Source organism: Gopherus evgoodei, chromosome 16 (assembly GCF_007399415.2).
Source record: "Gopherus evgoodei ecotype Sinaloan lineage chromosome 16, rGopEvg1_v1.p, whole genome shotgun sequence".
NCBI lineage: Eukaryota > Metazoa > Chordata > Testudines > Testudinidae > Gopherus > Gopherus evgoodei.
Genome location: NC_044337.1, coordinates 19977152 through 20001331, shown reverse-complemented (window position 1 = coordinate 20001331; position 24180 = coordinate 19977152). Strand labels below are relative to the sequence as shown.

Genomic DNA, 24180 nt, shown 5'->3' with positions numbered 1-24180 from the left:
TTGAGAGAGCGCCTGGAACCAGTGCAACCATGGCTCGGGGTGACCTGCAGTGCTGCCGGGATGTTCAAAGGCCATTATGGCAGCAATCAGCTGACCTGGCAGCACAATGGCTGGGGATTGCAGCACTGGCAAGGGGTTGTGCCTCGTTTTCCTGAAAAGCGTCATGGGAAGAACCTTCCCGTAGAAACAGGGCAGGTGCGACCTTGGCTGAACCTTTCAGTCGAAGACCCAAATCACACATCCTTAGTGCCGCACTAGGGTATAAACCCAGGGTCTCACTCCATAGCCTCTTGGCCCAGGGTGGAAAACATGGCATGTGCATGACCTACATGCTAAGCAAGCCTTATAGTGCAAGGGGGACACTCTTTGGATTGAGAAGCACTGGGATGAAACCTTGGCACTGAAGGGGGTAGTTAAGGGGTGCTTCATGTTTAGCTGGCCTCTTTGCCAGAGTAAAGTGCATCCATGGCATGTTGCCAGTGGAATTTGCCAGTGGCACAGCTTTCGGAGTGCCCATAAATGCTTCCCTCCGTCAATGAGCGCTGATTAGATGGAAGAAGGCCTTCTCTCTGCAGAGCCACAGCCCTCTACGGGTGTGTGCTATCTCCCCATCCTCCATCTGTTGTTCAAGATCCTACAGCGAACACCAGATAAACGCCAGTCTCCATCCATAGGGGTAGGTGAAACGAGGGAACCGTACCCAGTCACAGCTGTAACGTTACTCCAACTAAACTGCTAACCTGAAATGGCTGCATTGGCTGCTATTAGAGGTGCACAGTGTATAGAGATGGGGCTAAGGAGCTGCCATTTGCATTGGAGGCTGAATCCTTACTGATGTCCAGCCTCTTTGGTGATGTTCTTGTGAGATGTGACCTCAGGATTTGCCTGCCATCTTGGACTTCATTGACATCTGGACCAGAGAACTGGTAACTTCTGGCTTTGACTGTTAACCCAACCCAAAACTACAGTGGCAGGATCGATCTAGGGATTTGGATCCAACCTTAGTGTTCGGATTTGAGGTTCTGATTTGGGCCTCTCTCTCTCTCTCTCTCTCTCTCTCTCTCTCTCTCTCTCTCTCTCGCTAATTAAAATTAAAGTCTCTGATCCTGAAGATTGACATATATGGATCTGTACATCCTGTTCTGGGTGCAACACATCACAGATCCCCAGCTGCATGGATCAGATTGTCGGGTCAGGACTGTGGACAGCTTCTGCATTCCATGCTAGCAGAGAACCTCACATTTTCCTCTCTCCCACCCCCACCCCCCGCCTGCCTCCACAGCACACATGTGGCTGGAGTTTGATCCCTTCATCCAAACTGACTCTTATAGTTTTGTTCCTAGGTCATATTGAGAGCCAGGATGGTGGGGCCTGTTTCTTGTGTGTGGTTCAGCTGCGACCCATGATGGTGAAACTCTGGTGAAATCAATTGCTGTGGTGTCAGCAACAGGGTACAGCAGACAGGGCATTGGGGTGGGGAACTGGGGCACTAGTGTTCTATGCCTGGCTCTGACACCGACCTGCTGTGTGACCCTGGACAAGACCCTTTGTCTAGTGTATTTGGAGTGTAAAACTGGGACTGTCTCTCGCTGTGTGTATGCACACTGCCTGCCGCTATATAGGGTGCCCCCAGCAGTTTTACAAATAAATAGTAATAATAATATCCACCATTGGAGCTGAAATTTTACGAGACAACTCAGAACTCACTGAATGTGAATCATAGCCCTGAGCCTCCTCCAACCTGAACTGTAAAATGAACTTAAACCAGACTGAAAAATCCTCTCCTCAGGACATCTCTGTAAATCTGGAGCATACACAAATACAGCAGCTCTTGAGCCGTTCATGATTTCCTTGTGTGTCATGTGTGCTTCCTTAACCACACGTACGTTCTATTAAATTCCATTCTCCATAGGGAAGCATTTGAATCAATATGTTTCCTGGAAGATGAGCAGCGAATAAAACGCTTGCAATCTTGTTTGATAGTCTCAAATTCCAAGCAAAGTGGGTCTCTCGTAATGGTCCCAATTCATGCATGTGAGTAACTTTACTCTTGGGAGTAATCTTAGCAAACCCGGCAGACCTGCCCACATGTGCAGAGTGGCTCACAACATACGTAAAGTTACTCACGTGTAAATGTTTATTGAACTGGGGCCTCTATTTTTTTTTGGTTGGATACAAATGCAATAAAAAGCCTTTTAAAATCAAATAATTCATCTTTTCCAAGTGTCTTCTTCTAAAGCCCATCTGCTCCCCTCCCCCCAAGTATTTCACTGCAGAAAACACGGCACTGGAAATCCCTTTCAACATCAATGAGTGGCAAATTAAAACCCCAAATGTGGTCAGTCAGTTTAGACCTAATGGTTTACAGAATTAGAAAGCCTTCCATAAAACACATGTCCATCAATGTCTCACATATGCGTATAAATATATTGCCCCTTTCAAACACAAACAACATGTTTTGAAAGGCTTGTGTGAAGGTTGTTAGTTGTGACCAGCGAAGGGCAAATAACAGCATGAAGTGCCGCGGCCTCTCAAAGTGCCAGAGGGACGAGTTGCAGCGGCTTGAACTACTCCTGTCCTGGGTTCCACCCACCCAGCTCTGCCAATGCCCGTCATTACCTACATTATCTTGGGCAAGTCACTGAACCTCCCTAGGTCTCACTTTCCCAGGCTATTTCATGGGGCCAATATCTACCTTCACAAAGTGCTTTCGTAGCCCTGTGCAGAAGGTGCTGGAGCAGGACAAGGGTTTGTTGTTATTAAACAGCTCCTCTGGACGATAAAGGTGGTAGAGGTGTCACGAGACGTCTCTGGATCCTCCTGTCAGTACACAAGACATACCATGATTCTGACCTATTAATGTCACTTCAGTGAGGCTGGAGAGTATCTAGCGGAAGCGTGTGTTCCAGAGCATCACATTGGATTCCTGCGCTGCAGACAAGGGCCAGACCCTTTCTCTTTCACTGCCTGATGCAAAGTCACCAAGAGGCCGGTGGGCTAGATGCTGAGCAGTGAAGTTCCTGCTGCCCACAAGGGGAGCCATTCCCAACGCCTGCCCTGGACATTGGAGAGAAAAAAAGTCAGGATTTTCCAGTTCAGTCGATTCTGGTAAACAACTGGATCCATGGCCTGCAAAGCTGGAACCTACTTGCCATAATTCAGTCACTCTAGGAAATGGGAGAGCTTTTAACTCTCCCAAAGATGGTGGTGGCTGTGAGTAGTAATGTATAAATATAGGAAATACAGAATGTGTGTAAGAGGGAGAGATCAGAATGGGTGTTGGATATAGGTAGATATGGGAGGCTGTCTGTGGGAGGCAGAGAACGTTAAAGAGGTAAGAATGGGTGTTTGTAGATACGAGATGGTTTAAAAGAGAGGGGGTGTATTTATGAGTATATCTCAAATATGTGCATAGAGAGAACATATGTATGTCTCTCTGTGCTCATCTCAGTACAGATCGTTTTATGAAGGCCGTCGCTTCTGCCTGCTTTAAGATCAGGTGGTGGTGGACGTATCCGGTTTTATAAAACGCAAAAACTGAAATGTGAAAAACATTCAACTCAGCCCAAGCCATCAAGCCAGAGAGATTCTGATTGGTTAATCAAGCTATTTAGCTCATAAAGTGGATATTTTTTTTAATGATTTAGAAAAAAACAACCCATGACCTTGAGTATCAAAAAAAAAAGCAAAAACAAAAAACCCAGATTCTCAAAAAAAAAATAAGTTATGAATACAGTCAGTCAGTTAGGTTGCTCAGCTGATGTTCACAAAAAGGTTTCAACTTGCTAGATTAAAGACCTCTTCAAACCTTAAAGACAGAGATAGCATTTAGAAATGCCCCTGAGGTTTTCCGTTAGTCTGCAATGGGCTTCGTAAACATGCCAATAAATACAGGAGAGAAGAAAAAAAACTACAGAGTAACAGACACAGGTTTTCAGTTGCTCAATCTTTTGCATTCACGGCTGCTGCTGTTGATCAGTGGAGGAGAGAGAGAAAGAGAGTGTCAATTTTTTTGCTGAATATTAGGCAATTACAAATATCTCTGGGAAAAATAATCTGGCGGAGGTTGTGGGACGGGACTGAGTGTACCCCGAAGTTACTTTGAAGCCATCTGAAAGAGAATTAGCTGGATTCACATTTTCTCAGTGGTTAGGTGAGTATGGAAGTCTCTGCTATTCTTGAGGCTGTGTGTGATTAAAGACACCACATTCTGGTGTTGGTTGCACCCCTGTGTAAATGTGGAGAAACTCCAATGAGCTCTGTGGATTTACTCCAAACTTAGGGCTAGCTTCTGAGACTTACACTGAGTAGTACAGTACCTTATTCTTTGTCCACTCATTTGAATGGGGCTGCTTGCTGAGTAAGTTATTACTCAGTGGAAGTGTGGCAAAATTGTGGTAACTAAGTTCAGAATTTGGCCCCATAACTGATTTTAATTTCACTCCCAGGTAACTAGATATTTGGAAGGTGTATTTGTTGACTCTTAACTTTTCCCTCCGCTGAATTTGAAATCCTAGTGGCAATAAAGGAAAACCACACTGCCACAACTGAAAAAACATGGTTGTGTTACACCCCAATTACTGGGAAAGTCTCAGATGAATACGTATATTAAAGTAACAAAGGAAAGGTAGGTTTGTCAGGTCAGAGATTAATGCTTTTATCTCCAACGGTCTAATGCTATTGCAAATACACTCAAGCAGTGAGGATGGAGGTGTATAATTAACGACTCTTTAGGCTGCTCTTTGGTTTCACCGGGGTGCGGGCTTGCTTTAGAACACTGGACTTCACCTCTCAAAGGCATTGCTTCAGCAAGAACAAAATTTGGAAACTGCTTTAAATGTTTATAATGTTCTTGGTTCCAAACACCTCGCTGCACATAACGAAGGAGGCTGTCGCTTGCTTACTTCAATGAAAGTTCAGTGCCTTGAGCAGCTTTCGGGTAGCTGTGGAGATTTGTGGGCACCTTTATTGGATGGTCCTTAACACCACAGCTCTCTCCCCCTCCCACCCCCCGCCTTCTATTTCTCACCTCCCGTATGGACTCCCTGTTTATACAGAAGCACCCAGAGAGAATCTCTCTAGGAGCAGAAATAATAATCCTGTCCAGATTCTCAGAGTCTCACTGATACCTAGAGGGGGCAAAGCACTCCTGGAATCAGGAACAAACTTTCACAGCAGATGCAGGAGAAAGATTCTTTTGAAATGAATGTTGTCTGAGAAATGCCTTCTGTTTTTAATGGGAGGTTCCTGGAAGGTAACTCTGGTAACTGGGATGGGAGGAGCACACTTCCATTTGGGGTGGGGATGGGGGAGCCTGGGTGATAGGGCCCCTCCCCTCTGTTCTGTCAGCACCCGAAGATGACTTGTGAGAAGGGAGGGAATGTGGCTCGGTGCTCAAAGCTGGGGGTGAGCATTCCTGGGGCTGCCAGGCCCTTGCTGTGTGACCTTGGGCTCAGCTCTGTCTAGGCTCCAAGGGACAGTGATGGCCTGGGGTGGGGTCCCTGGAAGGGCTTGGGCAGTGTTTGCAAAATGCTTTAAAATGACTAGAGGACAGGTGCTCTATAGACAGTGGGCCAAACTCTCTGATGGTATAGATTGGTGCAATGCCATTGGCGGCAGCAGAGCTGTGTCAGTTTACACCAGTAGAGAATTTGACCCGAGCACATATTTACTTGGGCCCTGTTCGTGTTCTGAGTGCAAATGCTGCGGCTGATGATTAATGCTTTCAGATGCTGAGGCGCTGTAAGGTCTCTTAGCAAAAGTAGGCAGGGACGGAGGCAAACATTGCAAAAGCAAATTAGCTCTACCCGAGTTGCTTAGAGTGGCAGAGGCCTTTCTTCCCATCTGCCCAAAAGCTGGGCGAGCTCTGTGTCTGAACCCTGGCCAACTGCCTGGCTTCCGGGATAGAGTCCTGTTTTGCTGCGCGAGAGCCAGCTGAGAAATTGGCCTTGACTTTGCAGCTGTGGCAAGGCAACAGATCTCCCTGTTGGAGGGACATGGTGGTTGTCCCGGTGTTCGCCTCGCTCTTTGCTTTCAAGCCTAACAAAAAAAATCCTTTTCTCTAGAGAAATTTACTTTCTATTTAGGTCCCAATTTCACAAACTGTTCGAATTCAGCAAAATCCATCAGCCTGTGCTCAATTTTAAGCATGTGTTGAATTCCTGTTGACTTTAATGTGACTTTAGCACATGCTTAAAACTAAGCAGGTGCTGCCACACTTTGCTGAATAGAGATGGACTTAAACATATGTCAGTGTCTTGCTGAACTGAGGCTTTAGGACTGTAATAGTCCAAATATTTTAGGCTGACAGGACAGAGTTTAGGGGTAATGCAATTAGATAGAGGTTAGTAAAATGAAATTACCATTGTGACAAGATGGCTGATGTTCATATGGTGGGTCCTGCGTTTTTCTTGGGGAAAGCTAAGACGCCTGCTCCTGGGTGCCAAGGGCCCTGCTAGTGGCCTGGGAAGGTGGTAGAGAAAGGAAGCAGGGGAGGGGTCTGGGTTTGCTCCTTGCTCTGAGTCCCAGCCCCTCTCAACCCCTGCAGGTTTCTTACCCTCTTCCCTCTTAGGTAGGGTTATCCTCAGTCCTTAGACGCTCGGGGTAGGGAGTCTCCTGCCCTGCCGGGGCAGGGCCTCCCTTACTTCGGTTCTCTGGGCTTCTACATCTCACAACACACCTCCTAGCTCCAGTCCTCTCTCCTTCCTCCTCCCCCTCTGACTGCCTGAAGCAGGGGGGGTTTATTAGATTCCTCACAGGGCCTTAATTGACTACAGGTGCTCCAATTAACCTTTAGCTGGAGCCGCCTGGGGGAGGGCAAGTGGGGCAATTTGCCCCAGGCCCTGCGAGCCCTGGCCGATAACCTCTTCCCTGGCTACTCACCCAGTGGCAGTCCGGGTCTTCGGCAGCACTTCGGCGGCGAGTCCTTCACTCGCTCTGGTTCTTCGGCGGCGCTTCGGCGGCGAGTCCTTCACTCGCTCTGGTTCTTCGGCGGCACTTCGGCGGCGAGTCCTTCACTCGCTCTGGTTCTTCGGCGGCACTTCGGCGGCGAGTCCTTCACTCGCTCTGGTTCTTCGGCGGCGCTTCGGCGGCGAGTCCTTCACTCGCTCCGGTTCTTTGGCGGCACTTCGGCGGCGAGTCCTTCACTCGCTCCGGTTCTTTGGCGGCGCTTTGGCGGCGAGTCCTTCACTCGCTCTGGTTCTTTGGCGGCGAGTCCTTCACTCGCTCTGGTTCTTTGGCGGCGAGTCCTTCACTCGCTCTGGTTCTTTGGCGGCGCTTTGGCGGCGAGTCCTTCACTCGCTCTGGTTCTTTGGCGGCGCTTTGGCGGCGAGTCCTTCACTCGCTCTGGTTCTTTGGCGGCGCTTTGACGGCGAGTCCTTCGCTCGCTCTGGTTCTTTGGCGGCGCTTCGGCGGCGAGTCCTTCACTCGCTCTGGTTCTTTGGCGGCGAGTCCTTCACTCGCTCTGGTTCTTTGGCGGCGAGTCCTTCACTCGCTCTGGTTCTTCGGCGGCGCTTTGGCGGCGAGTCCTTCACTCGCTCTGGTTCTTTGGCGGCGCTTTGGCGGCGAGTCCTTCACTCGCTCTGGTTCTTTGACGGCGCTTTGGCGGCGAGTCCTTCACTCGCTCTGGTTCTTTGGCAGCGAGTCCTTCACTCGCTCTGGTTCTTTGGCGGCGCTTTGGCGGCGAGTCCGTCACTCGCTCTGGTTCTTTGGCGGCGCTTTGGCGGCGAGTCCGTCACTCGCTCTGGTTCTTTGGCGGCGCTTTGGCGGCGAGTCCGTCACTCGCTCTGGTTCTTCGGCGGCGCTTTGGCGGCGAGTCCTTCACTCGCTCTGGTTCTTTGGCGGCGCTTTGGCGGCGAGTCCTTCACTCGCTCTGGTTCTTTGGCGGCACTTTGGCGGCGAGTCCTTCACTCGCTCTGGTTCTTTGGCGGTGAGTCCTTCACTCGCTCTGGTTCTTTGGCGGCACTTTGGCGGCGAGTCCTTCATTCGCTCTGGTTCTTTGGCGGCGCTTCGGCGGCGAGTCCTTCACTCGCTCTGGTTCTTTGGCGGCGCTTTGGCGGCGAGTCCTTCACTCGCTCTGGTTCTTTGGCGGCGCTTTGGCGGCGAGTCCTTCTCTCGCTCTGGTTCTTTGGCGGCACTTCGGCGGCGAGTCCTTCACTCGCTCTGGTTCTTTGGCGGCGCTTTGGCGGCGAGTCCTTCACTCGCTCTGGTTCTTTGGCGGCGCTTTGGCGGCGAGTCCTTCACTCGCTCTGGTTCTTTGGCGGCACTTCGGCGGCGAGTCCTTCACTCGCTCTGGTTCTTTGGCGGCGCTTTGGCGGCGAGTCCTTCACTCGCTCTGGTTCTTTGGCGGCGAGTCCTTCACTCGCTCTGGTTCTTTGGCGGCGAGTCCTTCACTCGCTCTGGTTCTTTGGCGGCGCTTTGGCGGCGAGTCCTTCACTCGCTCTGGTTCTTTGGCGGCACTTTGGCGGCGAGTCCTTCACTCGCTCTGGTTCTTTGGCGGCGAGTCCTTCACTCGCTCTGGTTCTTTGGCGGCGCTTCGGCGGCGAGTCCTTCACTCGCTCTGGTTCTTTGGCGGCGCTTTGGCGGCGAGTCCTTCACTCGCTCTGGTTCTTTGGCGGCGCTTTGGCGGCGAGTCCTTCTCTCGCTCTGGTTCTTTGGCGGCACTTCGGCGGCGAGTCCTTCACTCGCTCTGGTTCTTTGGCGGCGCTTTGGCGGCGAGTCCTTCACTCGCTCTGGTTCTTTGGCGGCGCTTTGGCGGCGAGTCCTTCACTCGCTCTGGTTCTTTGGCGGCACTTCGGCGGCGAGTCCTTCACTCGCTCTGGTTCTTTGGCGGCGCTTTGGCGGCGAGTCCTTCACTCGCTCTGGTTCTTTGGCGGCGAGTCCTTCACTCGCTCTGGTTCTTTGGCGGCGAGTCCTTCACTCGCTCTGGTTCTTTGGCGGCGCTTTGGCGGCGAGTCCTTCACTCGCTCTGGTTCTTTGGCGGCGCTTTGGCGGCGAGTCCTTCACTCGCTCTGGTTCTTTGGCGGCGAGTCCTTCACTCGCTCTGGTTCTTTGGCGGCACTTCGGTGGTGAGTCCTTTAGTGCCGCCGAAGATGCGGAGCGAGTGAAGGACCCGCTGCTGCCGCAGACTGGGAGTGCCACCCGGCGAGTACAAGCGCCGCAGCAGGTGGCGCCTTTTTTTATGTCCGCTCCCCCACTTTGCCCCAGGCCCCCTGAATCCTCTGGGTGGCCCTGCCTGCAGCAACCGTCCCTAGTCCACGGGGAACCACGCCTTAATTAGCCTAGGGCTTATATATTTCCCCTCTAACACTCTCTGTCACTGCTCCCTGGCCCTCTTGTGTCACACTGTGCACGAGACCACGTTTTATTACAGTGCCAGTCACAACGAATATTACCTGGACTTTGGCGTCTCATCATATGGAAACCGTGCACTGAGTGTGCCCAAGAGAATTTCAGCCCAGCTCCCTCCAGAATAGCTAGTGGGAAGGCTCAGGCTTGGTGCACCCAGAATAGCTGAGTCTTGCAGACCATTAGGGTCCTGGTTACACACAGGCTCGCAATGCAGCTGGACTCAGCTGGGTGCTGTTGTTTCCTGCAGAAGCGTAATGCTGCTCTGCTTCCCCACAATTATTTCCCCCTCCCCGCCGCCATTTAGTCTGTCTATTACATGCATTAGTTGCATTTTGTCTTAAACAGGTTTTAAATTCTTTGAGTCTGGGAATGTAACTTGCGCTGTGTTTTGTGCAATCCCCAGTTCAATGGCACCTCGATCCTGATCCAGGTACCTGGACATACCGTAATACAGATATCTGAGATTGTTAATGGGCGTTGCTGTGGGAAATCAGAATAGTTTTGCTCTTGATGAATTTGCTGTCACAGGAACCATACAAAGCTCTGTAGTTTCCATTCTCAGGAATCAGCACGGCTTTTGTTTTCTGAGCCTGAAAACTTCCCATTAGATACATGCAGCGTCCCCACTATATGCTATAGTCACCATGGCTGGGAAAACTCCTGGCACAACCCCCACCCCCACTTGGCTCTCCCCTTCTCGGGAGTCTAGGTCTGCGTGGGAACCATGTGACATTCAGTGAATTTAGGTGGCAGAGACCCTAAATTTAAAGGATTAGGACCAGTCTTTCCCTACACAAGCGGCGACCCCTGTTTGAGAAACCCTCCTGTAGCTTTTACTGCGATAGTGGTTTGAAAAAACAAACAAAAGGGAACAAAACATGTTCTGAATCTCAAGGACAACCCAGCTTCAACATCCTGTCATGTTGACTTTATATCACTCCAGTTAACAGGAGCTGGAGTCTGCTGTGGATTGAATTTTATCTGCATGACATTAATGCCAACAATAGGTGATAGCCACTTCATGCAAGTCCGTGTTGTTTTTCAGGAGCCAGGCCTAAGAGAAGCCAAAGGAACAGCATGGACAGTTTAGACCTCTTGAAGTTCCCCTCCGAAAAGGTAAGCAGAGCTGTCTGTTAAAGGAGTCATGGAGGGAAGAGGCAGGGAGGCAGGACAACCAAATTCGCATTGGCTGGCCTAGGAGATTAAATATCAGCAGGACTCTATAATGGCTTGTTGGATGACTTCATCTGCGGGGACATGTGCAATTAGTAGATATCACTAGAGTTACTGGGATTAACCAAAGAGGGTTTCTAGGGATCCTGGAGGAAGGGAACAGCTGGTTGAGCTACAAAAGGCACTTGGTTGAAATCTGAAAAACCAATGGCTGCACTTTCTGAAAAACAGTCCTTCCTGGAGAGGACGGTAGTTAGTTTTTAACTCTGTTAGCTCTTGGTGGCCAATCTCAATCCGTTTTCCTCTGGGACAGAGCTGTCTTCAGGGTGAATGTGGAATGAGAGGCTAAGGGCAGGAGCCATCACATTACCATTGAGGCTTTCTTGCCAGTGGTTTCTCCATAGGCAATGTTGGGTCCAGGCATGTTTCTTCTCCGCGCTCTCTCTTTCTCTCTCTCATGCTTAGGCTCGTGTCTGAGCCAGTTGGGAGACGCTGAAACCTCCCATCTTCGGGGAAAAAAATAATTTTCCTGTGAAACCTTCCCAAGGCCACTGACTTTCTTCTTGGGATTCTGCTGGCAATTACTGCCTTTGTCACGGGGTCTAGTCATTCCCTCTCCTTGTGGAGATTTCCCAGGCCAGTAGCACTCTTCCTTGCTTTGAATGTAATCTATAGTAATAATTACTATCTAGATAGCCCTTTCCATCCATAGATCTAGCTGTGTTAGAATTATCAACCCCTCCTCTTTATAGATGGGGAAACTGAGGCACAGAGCGGGGATGTGGCTCACCCAAGGTTGCAGATCAGTGTAGGCCTAGCAAGCAAAGACCAGATTTCCAAAGACACGTAGGCACCTAAAGATGTGGATGGGTTCCTAGTGGAGTTTGACACAAGTGCCTAGCTCCCACTGGCTTTCAGTGGAAATCAGGTATCTAACCTGCTATGGTGTTTGTGTAAATTCTGCTCGGCGTCCATCTGTAGGTGCTGGAGCTGGGAGTTCTAATGCACCCCCGGCTTGAAAATGGTTTACTGGGTTAACAGTGGGTTCAGTGGCTCTCAGCACCCCCACTATAAAAACTGTTCCAGCGCCACTGTGTCTGTCTGCATCTTTAGGCACCTAAAGACCTTTGTAAGTCTGACCTCAGACCTCTTGAGTCCCTGACGAGATAGCTGCCCTGTTAATTCACCCAGCCATTGACCGGGACACATTGTGCTGTGCAGCTGGAGTGGTGCTAGTTGTGCCAGCCTCCCCCGCGCAGCATCCAGCCTGCTGTTCTGACTCGGGAGCTGTGACGCCCAGGCCGCGGCACTTGAGATCAGAGAGGCGTCTGAATGAGCATCTGAGGGATAGTTAGTGCTGAGTAACCGGATGGCCTTGGGGACTCTCTCGCTAATGTGTGGTTTGTTGCGTGCTTTAGTGTAATAGCTGAGCCCTCAGGCAGGATTATGAGCTTCCAGAGATCCTGCTGGGAGGCTGGAGTAAATGGGAGCTGTCAGCAGGCAGCGGCTGAGTTCTCCCATTCTCCTTTAAGTGGCCTTTGATGAGAGAGTATTTTGGTCTCTTCCTGGGCTGCCTCAGATGCCTTGTTCCTTCTGCTCTTCAGCCCACTTGGAGAGAATGTGATTATAGCAGGTGGGGGGCATCCGCTCTGAGCCTAGGGTGACCAGACAGCAAATGTGAAAAATCAGGAAGGGGTGGGGGGTAATAGGAGCCTATATAAGAAAAAGACCCAAAAATCAGGACTGTTCCTATAAAATCAGGACATCTGGTCACCCTATCTGAGCCCCCAGTGGGGGAAGAGTGATCAGATTAAAGCTCACATCTCTGTCTCATCTCTTCAGTCTCTCCACCCCCTTTTCCACCCCATCACCCAATTCTCTCACCCTTTCCTGCCCCGATCCCTCGGTCACTTTCACAGATTCATAGATGTCAAGGCTGGACGAGATCATTTTAGATCATCTAGTCTGATCTCCTGTATAACGCAGGCCTCAAATTTCAGTTACTCTGTATTGAGCCCAGTAACTTGTTTGACTAAAGCATCTTCCAGGAGGGCATCCAGTCTTGATCGAAAGATATCGTGAATAGAGAATCCACCCCATCCCCTGGGAGTTTGTTCCAATGGTTAATCACTCTCCTGTTAAAAATTTGTGCTCTGTTATGTGATTTGATTTGTCTGGTTTTAACTTCCAGCTTTTGGATCATGTTGGATGGAGAGTGGATAAAAATAAATGATTTTTTTAAAGGATTTTTTTAAATGTAATACCGGTTTATTTTTTTAAAACAAACCTATTGAAAATTAAATATAAAATTGACAACCTATGTTAAGGCCTCAACTTATTATAATCTATTAAAATAATTAAAATTAAATACCCCCCCAAAATGCTAAGCAGTACTTCTTTGCTGTAGGTGTTTTAAAGAGAGTCAGACCACTGAACTGGTGGAAGTCACTGGGTCAGCGCCCGGAACCCGAGTTCATTGAAGTATTAAATCAGTTTTTGACAACAGTAGCCTCTTCTGCTTGTGCGGAAATATTTTCTTCATTTTAGTTTATTCAGCCAGTTCAATTCAATGACCTGTTCATTCAAAGTTAAGGAACTAATTGAGAATTGAAAAAAACAGGAAAGCTTGTTTTCCTCTTCCAATCTATGAATAAAAAGTAGGTGTGAGAGATGAGATCTATTAGTTCTAAAATCCTTGAAGGACATGGTGACCAAAAACAAACTGTTCAGTTTGTTAACTACAGATAACACTTCCTTTGTTTAATAGCTCATTTAGCTTAAAATGTAAAATATGTTTTAATAAACGTTTTGGTTATGTATCCAGCACTTTTAAGGTACTTCTATTTATGTCAGAGAAATGCTTTTTTTGTGCATTTTAATTGAATTTGTATTACCATCCAGATAGATCATGAATACAAATCACAAATAAATACATTAATCATCATCCAGTAAATAAGAAATGCATCATTAACCATATTCTAATATAAAAATGTAAAAATTAAGACTCTGAATAAATGAAGTTATATAAATCACACTATATAATTGCTTAAATAAATTTGTATAGATACAGTATACCCTCCTCATTAGCAAAAAGTAGTACCAAATTTAGTGTAAATGCTATATTTAGCTGCAAATCAACATGTTTTAGTGGTTACCAACCAATGAGATCAACCTTTCTTTAGTAAAATAACTAAAAAGTAGAAATGCAAAGGATGATTTAAATCAGCAAGGAGTAAACCTCAATTTAAATAATTGATTTTAATCATCATTAAAATTGGTTGGTTTAAATGTCTTTGATATAAATCAATCCACCCTGCTTGTTAGGTCTCTCTCTGCCAGATTAAAGATCCCTTTAGTATCCAGTATTTTCTCCCTATGAAGCTACATGTACGCTGTAATCAAATCACCTCTCCATTTTCTTCTTGATAAACTAAGCACACTGAGCTCTTTAAGTTTCTCACTCTGTGGCACTTTCTCCTGCCCTCAAATCATTTTTATGGCTCTTTCCTGCACCCTTTTAGAAATTTAGACACCAGAACTGGATGCAGTATTCCAGTATGGATCTCTCAAATGCTGTGTACAGAGATAAAATCATCTTTCTCCTCTGACTCAATACTTCCCTGTTTAGACGTGTAGGTGCTGGAAACAGGGGTGCTGGAGGTGCTGCCACACCACCTGGCTTGAAGTGGTTTCCACCATATACAGGGTTTGCAGTTTGGTTGAATGGCTCTCAGCACCCCCACTATACAAATTGTTCCAGCCCCCCCTGCATCCAAGGATCACATTAGCCTGTTTTGTCACAGCATTGCACTGGGAGCCTATGGCTGATTTGTTTCTCTGCTCTCCAGAGTCACTGTTTTCCATGCCATTTTTAGCAGCATAGTGTCCCACTGCCTGCCCCCTACCAGCACCTTCACTGCGGCATGTAGCCCCACACGGAGTGCCTGTACTCTACATGTGTAGTGTAGACAGAGCCTTGGTGGAGTCTTTCCAAAACCCAGCTGTGACGAACTGGGAACGTTCTTAATGTTTTCTCTGAATACTGTGTTGGTGCCTCAGTGTCCCCATGGCAGTTCTTAAGTATCTGGCAGAGCAAAGGGCCAGTGTACCTAAGTGCCTGACACTCTGTCTCCTAGCAACTGATGCCCCCCCCCCCCGCAAAGATGCCAGCTGAAGGTGTTGGAGACAAAGGGATCAGGTGACCTCCTGGCCAGGGAAAGGAGCTGAGCAGAGAGGAGGGGCTGGGGGGGTTGTTAGTCTGGAGCTGGCTGGGGTCGAGGAGTGAAGTGCAGACCTGGGGTCTGGCTCACTGCCCCCCAGAATGGACCCGGCTGAGGGGTCCGGTTCGCTGTATCTACAAGCTCTGTTTTAGACCCTGTTCCTGTCATCGAATAAACCTCTGTTTTACTGGCTGGCTGAGTCACATCTGTGTGCAAAGTGGGGGTGAAGGACCCTGTGGCTTCCCCAGGACCCCGCTGGGGCGACTCGCTGTGGGAAGCGCACGGTAGGGTAGAGGATGCTGAATGCTCCAAGGAGAGACCCAGGAGGTGAAGCCGTGTGAGCTTCTTGCCCTGAACAAGTCTGCTCCAAGGGAGAGGAGGCTCCCCAAAGTCCTGACTGGCTTGGTGGGGAGCTGTTCCAGAGCATCGCCCAGTGACTCTGTGACACCAGCCCCAACCCTGCCTGTCCTTCCACTGGGCAAAGGAGGTTCCCTTGGTCAGAGGGGATAATGAAACCAGCTCTGGTGGGGTTGAATCATGCATTTAAAATAACAAAGTGTTATTCCATGCTGACCCAGCGCCTTCATCTGTTTTTCTGCTTTCTCTGGAGAAGTGTCTTTTGTTGTCAATATGAAGAACTACTGCGTGTGGTTTCCCAACAGAGGGAGGTTGGTGAAGATGCATGAAAGGATTCTAGAATAGGGCTTTGCCAGCAAATGTGGATAGAACTAAGAGCCATCAAGAGATCAAAATCCCTCATCCAAACGACTCTTGAACTTTGGGACGTTCAAAACTTGGGTCCAGGTTAAATCTCTGCAGCTTAATCTCCTCTCTCTGGAACCCACGTGTCTCTGCTCTTCTTGGTCCTGTCCAGGCTAAGCACCAAAATACTCCATCTCCAGGAAGCCCATTCTTGGGAGGCCCCCTGACCCTCTCTGCAGATTCAGGAAGTTTAGCTAGTTCAACTCTGTTCAGACAAAACTATAACCTCTGCCTTTTGGATCATTACTCGCCTCTAACCCTGATCTGTTCTGGGCTCCTGGAGGATGGATGTATGAAAAGGAAGAATATCTCCCTAGGTGTGGAAGCAAGTGGATGGAAAGGAAGTGATTCTGCTCCTGCAGAAGCTGATTCCTTTGTTGAGCTCTAAGGACGCTTTGTGTTAGCAAATCAGAGAGATGCCTGTTACTATCTGTAGGGTAAATGTTTTTTTCTATGACAATTACACCCACTACTGATGGAATTAAAGTGATTGAATCAATTTCTGGGGAGTTGCTTCAGAATGATTGAGTCACATGTGTCTGCCTGACCTGATAGTTTTTCTCTCTGAGAAGTTTGAAATGTGACCAAGCTGCTGGGTTCTCCTCGGTTTCCTATAGGAAATCCTTGCATCCTGTTTATTATCCTTATTGAGCACTGGCCATGTGCTAGGTGGTGTAGAGGAAGATGCTGCCTCTGTGTCACGTGCTGCATCAGTGATTTAGGCCAAGATGTTTGTGCAGGATTGTTTGTGCTTTCGCTACAAACAGGTGATATCCTTGAAAGTCCCAGGTCCTATTTGTTAGTTGACACCACTCAGATGTTTTGCAGTATTGTTCCAGCAAGGAATCAGGCCCCTTTGGGGAAGGGGAACTGACTGACCTGAGCAGGCTTTGAAAAGCAGCTATAGAGGTAGAGAGCTGACAGTCAGGAAGAGAGAAGGCAACTAGGAGACCTCTCTGATGTGGTGGTTGCCTCCAATCACATCTTAATACATTGTCCTGGGATTGCAGCCAGGCCTGCAGGATGGTTATCTGTGTGCCTGGTAAATATAATATATTACTGGTCTCGACTCATATACGCACATATCTAATATATCCCTCCCTCTCTAAACAGAACACAAGTCCCCACCCGTTCCCATCCTGGACTAATTTTGTTTCCTGTGAATGATAGTCCTCTCCAGTAATGCATATTGTCTGCTACTCAGTGGTGCATCAGTCACAAACTAGGGGTCACCAAATAAAACTAATAGGCAGCAGGTTTAAAACAAACAAAAGGAAGTTCTTCTTCATACAACGCACAGTCAATCTGTGGAACTCCTTGCCAGGGGATGTTGTGAAGGGCAAGATTATAACAGGGTTTAAAAAAAGAACTAGATACCTTCATGGAGAATAGGTCCATCAATGGCTATTAGCCAGGATGGGCAGGGATGGTGTCCTTTGCCTCTGTTTGCGAGAAGGTGGGAGTGAGTGACGGGATGGATCACTTGATGATTACCTGTTCTGTTCATTCCCTCTGGGGCACCTGGCATTGGCCACTATCAGTAGACAGGATACTGGTCTAGATGGACCTAAGGTCTGACCCAGTATCGCTGTTGTAATGTTCTAAAAATGTCTATGCCTAACACTCTCTGACACCAGCAGAAATGTGCGATTATGGCTGCTAATCTCTAGGTTAATTTCTTACAGATTCTAGGTGTAAACCTGCAGTCCCCACGTTAAACCTCAGCTGAATGATTTGTGCAATAACCGTTTCTTGTCCTCCCAAGGAGCAGAATGGGGATAGCCACCACATGGGAAATCTGAAGATCACGGGAAAGGACTTCTTGTCTCTGCCTGTGAGATCCAGGAAATACCAGGAGATCCAGTCCAGTTCAGAGAGGAAATCCCAGGATTCCAATATGTCACCGTTGGATGCCAGTGATGTCCGTCTCCAGGTGTCTCAATCGGTAGGAAGATGAGGGTTTGGGGGTTTTTCCGAACAGAGCTCTTTGAGCTTTAAATAAAATGTTCGTTCTTGTCACATGTGTAGCCTGATGAGGCAGGAGGTAGTGTGGCCTGGACCAGGATAGAGCACTGGACTTCAGAGACCTGGGTTTTATTTCCAGTTCTCCACTGGCCTGATGTGTGACTTTCAGCAAGTCAATTCACTGCTCCCTGCCTCAGTTTCCCCCATCTTTAAAATAGAGATGATGATACTGACTTCCCTTCATAAAGATCTCCTTATGAGATATACTGGTACAAAGTGCTATGTAAGAGCTGTGGATTATTATTGTTAATAATCGTGAATAATTGTGATGATGTGAAAGAGCCTATGGTTGTTTTCTATTTGCTGTTTTTACTGGAGAGGGGACGTGAACTTCTCCTAAGTGTGGGAGTGTTAGTGTGTGAGGCCAACATTTGCAGCAGTTTTGGCTGTCTCCGTTTGCGGGCCCCTAGCTTGATACATGAGAGGATTCCCGCTCTTCAGGGAGCGAGTGCTCAGCACTTTCGGGGAATCAGACCCTTTTTAGGAGTCCCCACTTGAGTGTCCAAAATCACAAGTCGCTTTTGGAAAAGGTTGGCCCATTTTTTGTTCTGAGCCCATCCCTGGGCTGGTGCTGATGTTCTCCTCGGGGCTAGAGCTCTGGGTAGGCCCTGGGAAGCAGCTGAGCGTCATTATGTGCTTCTTCAGAGAGCAAGGAAGAGTGTAGGCCAGCCCCTCCTCTGTGAGGGCTCGCCGGTGACTGCATAGCATGGTCAGCAGAGGAGCTCCGCAGTGGGAAGCTGGGAATAAACAAGCTGGTGCCAGTTGTGTTCAGTTACTGGCTGTGGTGGTGTCATCTGGCAGTTACGGTGTTTGGTGTCAGAAGGGTCCCAGTCTGGGAAACTGCTGGTGTCTTTTTGTATATATTGTTATCCCTGAACATCAAGCTGTTCAGCACACAGTTATTTTGGTACCGGTTTCCATTCTGACAGGGAGGTAATGGGTTACCCTGTGGAGCCTTCCTGCAGCTGTGTGGGTTCTGTGTTCAGTATGGCGGGCGGGAGTCAGACCCGCAAGCAACTGCAGGTATCTCTCTTGTGGGCAAGGTGGCTTTGAAATGTTTTTACTGAGTGATCTCAAATGATGAGCTCTGATTCAAGCAAGAATGAGATAAGTTCTTAGAGGATGGTCAGGGCTGCAGCCCCATACTCCAGGGGTGTCCCTGGCCTCTGACTGCCAGAAGCTGAGACTGGACGACACGGGATGGATCACTCAATAATTGCCCTGTTCTGTTCATTCCCTCTGAAGCATCTGGCACTGGCCACTGTTGGAAGGCCGGATACTTACTGGGCTACACGGACCATTGGTCTGACCCAGGATGGCCGTTCTTATATTTTTATCATGTTTTTATGATTCCTTAGGTGGCTGTTTTGCACTCCGTGCTACAGTTATGATTTAAATAATAAAATGGGCACTGCTAAGCCATGCTGGCTCCATGGGAATGCTCCATTCTCATGCACTCGCACAAAATCCTACGGTGGAACATTTGAGTCCAAATGCGGAAAAAACAAACAAGCAAAGGGCCTATTTTATTAGCATTAAAACACTAAAAACAATCGGGGAAACCAAAGCTTTTGGTATGAGCTAGAAATGAATCTGAGCTGCAAAGTTCAGATCTAGACTCAAAACTTCCCTAGGGTTTGAGGTACTTGGATTTATCTCGACTGTTGCATTTGGATTCCCTGGGTTGCGGTCAGTCTACTAGTCAGAGCCCAGGGCTGGGAGCCACACACCGCCCTACATAGGATATTAGGACTGTGTCCCTTTAAGAGAATTCTCCGAGTTGATATCCCAGTCCTAGATAGCACCTTGGAAAATGAGAGTCTACTAGGAAGAGCGCTTTCTTCTGTTTACCCGTGCAAAGCTGGTCACCAGCTAGGAAAACAAAGCTCAGTGAGCCAAAGAGGAGGCGGTGGCATGGGGGCAGCAGAAGGAACACAGAGAGAGAGAAAACATTTCTGCCAGAAATAGCCTTGTATTTTTAACACAAACCTGCAGCCCGAAACCAAACAAAAGCCCAGCTCCAGCAAGCAGTCAGGCAAATGGCGTCCCCCCAGGAATACAATGGCGAGTAAATAGGTTGCTATGTGTGTTAGTAAAACCCCCACTGAACATCACTGATGGATGGTGACCTTGTGGAAGTCTTGATGCAGAAAAGCCAAGCTGTCTGCAAGCCGCCCCTGGGAGGTGAGGGTGGGTGGAGGGGGAGAAGAGGTGGCAATTGGGGAGTTGCTTTGAGGCTGAGATTCAGGTCTGAACCAGAACTTGTAACCTCGTTGGTTTTCTCCTCCCCAAATGCACAGGCCTGCACACACTCACTGGCCAGCAAGGAGTAGCAGTGCTCACGCACGTGTATGCACACATGCAAACTTTTTATTTATTGCTATTTCACAGGGAGGAACGTCGCACTTTGTGGATCAAAAGACAAGTTGCTATCCTGAGTTCTTTCCAATCTTGCAGACAGGGTGCGCTCTGCTCAGGACCTTGTTGGCACTTTGAAATGTACTAAAATGGCTCTAGGCACATCAACTGCAGGATTTATACCCAACAGATTAGTCCAGAGTAGCTATTTTGGTGAATTTCCAAGTGTAGACAAACCCATAGTGTTTACAGGGTCAGACCCTAAGTTACACACACATGGATATGTTTTTTTAAGGTTAGAAGGGGCCATTCTGACTATCTTGTCTTATAGATGTGCAAGCTCCCAAGCCTCTGCCATAGAAATGTGCACACAGACGAGGGAATTACTATTCCCAACACCTTTAGGGAAATCGGACAGTGCACTCCCAAGGCAAAAGCCCCTTTCACATCTTCTCTGGCCTTGCATAGAACGGGACGCATTATATCTCAGCCTGCTCTGGCTTTTCAGGCTGAGGTTTTTCTTCTATGCCTCTTTGTCTGTAATATGGGCAGAAGCTTAGGGTTCTTCTCATCTGTTCTGCACACTGCGCCAACAGCATGGTGTGAGCCTAATGTACCCCGCAAAGCCACATGGCATGAGAAAGGGTGGCAGAATTTACAGAAGAACAAGCCTGAGTTTATCCCTTGCAAGCACCGAACATGGCCCCTTTGATCCCGCCCCAGTAGAGAATGGACCAGAAGCTCAGGAGTGCCCAGGGCTGAAAGCTGAAGGGGATCACCTGGCTTGTATTTGAAGGGGTGTCCCATGTTTCGTGGCTGATGGCCCATATCCAGCGAAGAGCTAGCAAGCGGGGTTTGATTGGATTTGTTTTCAGTCAGTAGCCAGGCTAAGGGTTATACGCTTGTACAAACGCATGCGTTGGAGCCAGGAATAAATGAGTGTGGGCTGGTTTCCCTACTATGGCTGGTTTCTCTCTTTACACAGAGCTTTGTCCCTTGTTCTTTATCTGTCTGCCTCTTCTCGCTTTGAAATGTAGGTGGTCGCCATGAAGGATTGGAGTGTATAGCAAAATATTCATTTGCAATGGGGTGCTTGTGACTTCCCCTACTTTCCAGCAGAGGGTGAGGTACCCCTCTTTCTAGAGTTTGCCCCTCTTCATACACAAAAAGCTACGGGTAGTATTTTGATTTGCCCTTTTGTAAGGTGCTGAGACATCCCTATGATGATGGCACCGTAGCAGACAGTCTGATGCACTCATCAGTACTCTGTGTGTGTGGTGTGTGTGTGTGTGTGTGTGTGTGTATGTGCGCACAGGTACTCACACGCCTCTTTGTATGTATAGGTCTATGTAATAATGTGTATGGGTGCATGTGTGGGGCCAGATTTATAAAAGTGCTCTGCACCCAATGGCCCTTACTGTGACGCTTTGGGTGCAGAGTTCTTTTGAAACACTGGCCCTGGTTATGTGTGCTGAGCCCCTTACACACATGCTTAAAAAGGACCTCTTACTCCAGACTGCATCTGTATGTCATGGCCATATTATTTTGGATAATTCATGGCAACTTCTTGCCCCAGTCACTCTTCCAAAAAAACTCTCATTCGGTTTCCTTCTGCTTAAGCCTGATGCAGCAGTGCTGCAGTTTGCTTTATGGGCACGTGGGTGGGCTTTTTAAGATATAATCCTCATTTACATGATCCTTTTTTAGCTCAGATCCAGCAAATCCCACCCTAGATGCTAACGTGACGAGGTAAAATGAGATGTGTCCGCTGGGTCACAGTACGACTCTGCAGCACCAGCTCCCTGGAAGCTGCCATTGGCTGGACTTTTTAGATGAGAATTCACAAAGTCTGTCCTTTAGTGAAGACTGTCGCTTAAAGCCTCCAATGGGTGAAATCTGTCAGTGAAGGACACCAACAAAGAGACGTTTTCTTTGCTCGGAGTTTAACATACTTAACCCCACAACACTTCTGTGCAGTAGATATTATCCCCTATTTTACGGGTGGGGAAGTGAGGCACAGGAACTACGCCCAAGGTTACACAGGAGCAAGGAACTGAATCCAAATCCCGGGCTAGTGTCTTAAAACCACCTGACCATGCTTTCTCCTTGAGAGTTGCAAAACCCTGTGCATTGCAATGCACTTTATTTCCTGTAGCATTTTGAATACCACTTGGATTCCAAAGGGCGTTACAGAGTTAAGCAATATACCTCAGGGAAGGACTGAGAGTCAGGACACCTTGGTTCTTTTCCCAGCTTTTCTGCAGACTAGCTGTCTGACATCTTGTGCCTCAGTTTCCTCTTCTGTGAGATGGTTACTGCCTGCCTACCTCACCCAAGGTGTGTGAGCCACAAACCATCGCTGTAAAGATGTATACAAGCCTGGGATACAAGGTGCTGTATTCTTATTGTTATGGGTCTTGATGCCAATTAATCTTGGGGCTGGGTAAGGGGAAGCCATGACTTAGCTGCTCTGTAAAGTAGGAGAACGCTCAGGGGGGCCAGCTGGGCTGGGTGGGGGGGTCAGCCCCAACACGTCTAAATGGGAGGCCAGGCTATATCATTGTGCAGCAACCCTTCTGCTGTTTGGTCCCCCTGAGCCGAGCACTCAGTTAGTTGGGACTAGTTAGTTCTCCAGAGGAGGTTTTGCTCACCCTCTCCACCTGTCTGCTAATGTTCCCTTCTCTGGGAGCCCATCCGCCCTCTGGCCTCGGCCCTTGCACAGGGCCAGCAGGACTGGGACGGGCTCGATGGGGCCTTGAATGCAGCTAGCGTGCTGCCAGTGAGCTGGGGAAATGTGAGGACAGATCCCAGCACCTCATGGGGCTGGGACAGGCTTTGCTTTGCTTCCCGTAGATCAAGTTTGCCAGGTTTGCATAGGAAGCGTAGGGCTTCTGAAGACCTGTTTCTCTGCAGTCAGGGTGCAGATTGGGTCTGGTTTAGGGTGGGGCTGGGGTTGGTGGAGAGGGATTGTTCGGTTATTTTTTTATAGCAGAGCCCTAAGCAAAAGTATGTGATGTTAAAGTTCACTCCCTTTTCCCTGTGACTGATCATATACTAAGGCTGGGTCCAAATGCTGGTGTGCTTTCCAGGGAACCCTGCGTCTTACACAGTGCATCCCCAGAGAGCTTTCTCACTACTTTACTTGGCATTGCTAAGGGTGAGATTTCCCAAAGCTTTTAAAAATGGCCCAGGAGCACGAGTCCAGTTGCTGGTCAGCTGAGGTTTGTGCTCCTAACTCACTTAAGAGCTGCTGAAATCTCACCCTAAAGCACTTTCTGTCCAAGCATCTCAAAGTACTTGACAGTAGTTGTGCCGCTGGCCTGGTCATGCCAGCATGTGTTCAGGGCAATTCACTTGTGTATTAGTATAGATCAAAGTGATCGCTGAAGGAAGCAGAGTGTATTTAGTTTTATGAAGCGTAAACAGCAATAGGATGTTACTTGCATTGTTTTCTCTTATCTGTATCCTCTTACAATGCAGCAGCAAACATTTGCATTGTACATACCCCTGTAACTAAATAACCCATCAAGGAAGCCTTGCGAAATGCTAATGAAGGACTTTATCAGAAAACATGCTCATTTCAAAGCAGATGGTCACTGTGTGTGATGGCCATAGGTCAGAGGCTCAAAGTGGGTTCCTCGCTCACCGTCGTCAAAGGAAAAGCCCGCTTGGGTAGAGACACTGTCAGCTTGTGTTCTATCAGAAGAAGCTATAAATATGGATTCAAGGAAAGATCCTTCATCTCTGGACTGTTTGGACTCTTACAGGGAAGTGTACTGATGCAAAGTGGCGATCCCCAGGGACAATCTGGCTATCCTGAAAAGACTTTTGGGAAACTGGCAGTTTATTACATCACTGCCACCATTTGGCATTACAAACTGTGACTCACCTGTGCATATATTTTACCTGCTTTAACCTCTCAATAAATCTCATTTCCTTTTCTTAGCTGATAAACCTATAGTTAGTTTACTAAAGAATTGCCTACCAGCATTGTCTAGGATCTAGAGTGCCAACTCGTCTGGGATAAGTGGCTGGTCTTTTGCAATTGGGAGCAACCTGATGTGATGTGATTTTAGTGGCTTTTTAATCACAAAGTCCAGTTGGTCTGGGAGGTAAAATAGGCTGGAGAGGCTGAGGGTCTGTCTGTGACTTCATGGTAAGACTGGTGTAGCGCCCCAGGTGCTCACATTTGTCACTGGCTTGGTGAAATCTAACTGTAAAACACCACCTGTTAGGGGTATTTACCCTGCTTTCTGCCAGTCTGCCCTGAGGCAGGAATTCACAGTTGTGAGCC

General features: G+C 48.2%; 1 protein-coding gene across 5 annotated transcripts in view; it reads left to right on the top strand.

Annotated features, from left to right (window-relative positions):
• Positions 1–24180, top strand: part of GPSM1 (G protein signaling modulator 1) — a 150897-nt gene that overhangs the window by 90179 nt on the left and 36538 nt on the right. For 4 of the 5 annotated variants that reach the window (XM_030535610.1, XM_030535612.1, XM_030535613.1 and 1 more), the window contains 2 exons: positions 10394–10464; positions 17269–17448. In XM_030535610.1, the coding sequence (XP_030391470.1) occupies positions 10394–10464; positions 17269–17448 (251 nt within the window). The remainder of the gene's footprint in view (positions 1–10393; positions 10465–17268; positions 17449–24180) is intronic. The other variant, XM_030535611.1, reaches the window with a different exon arrangement.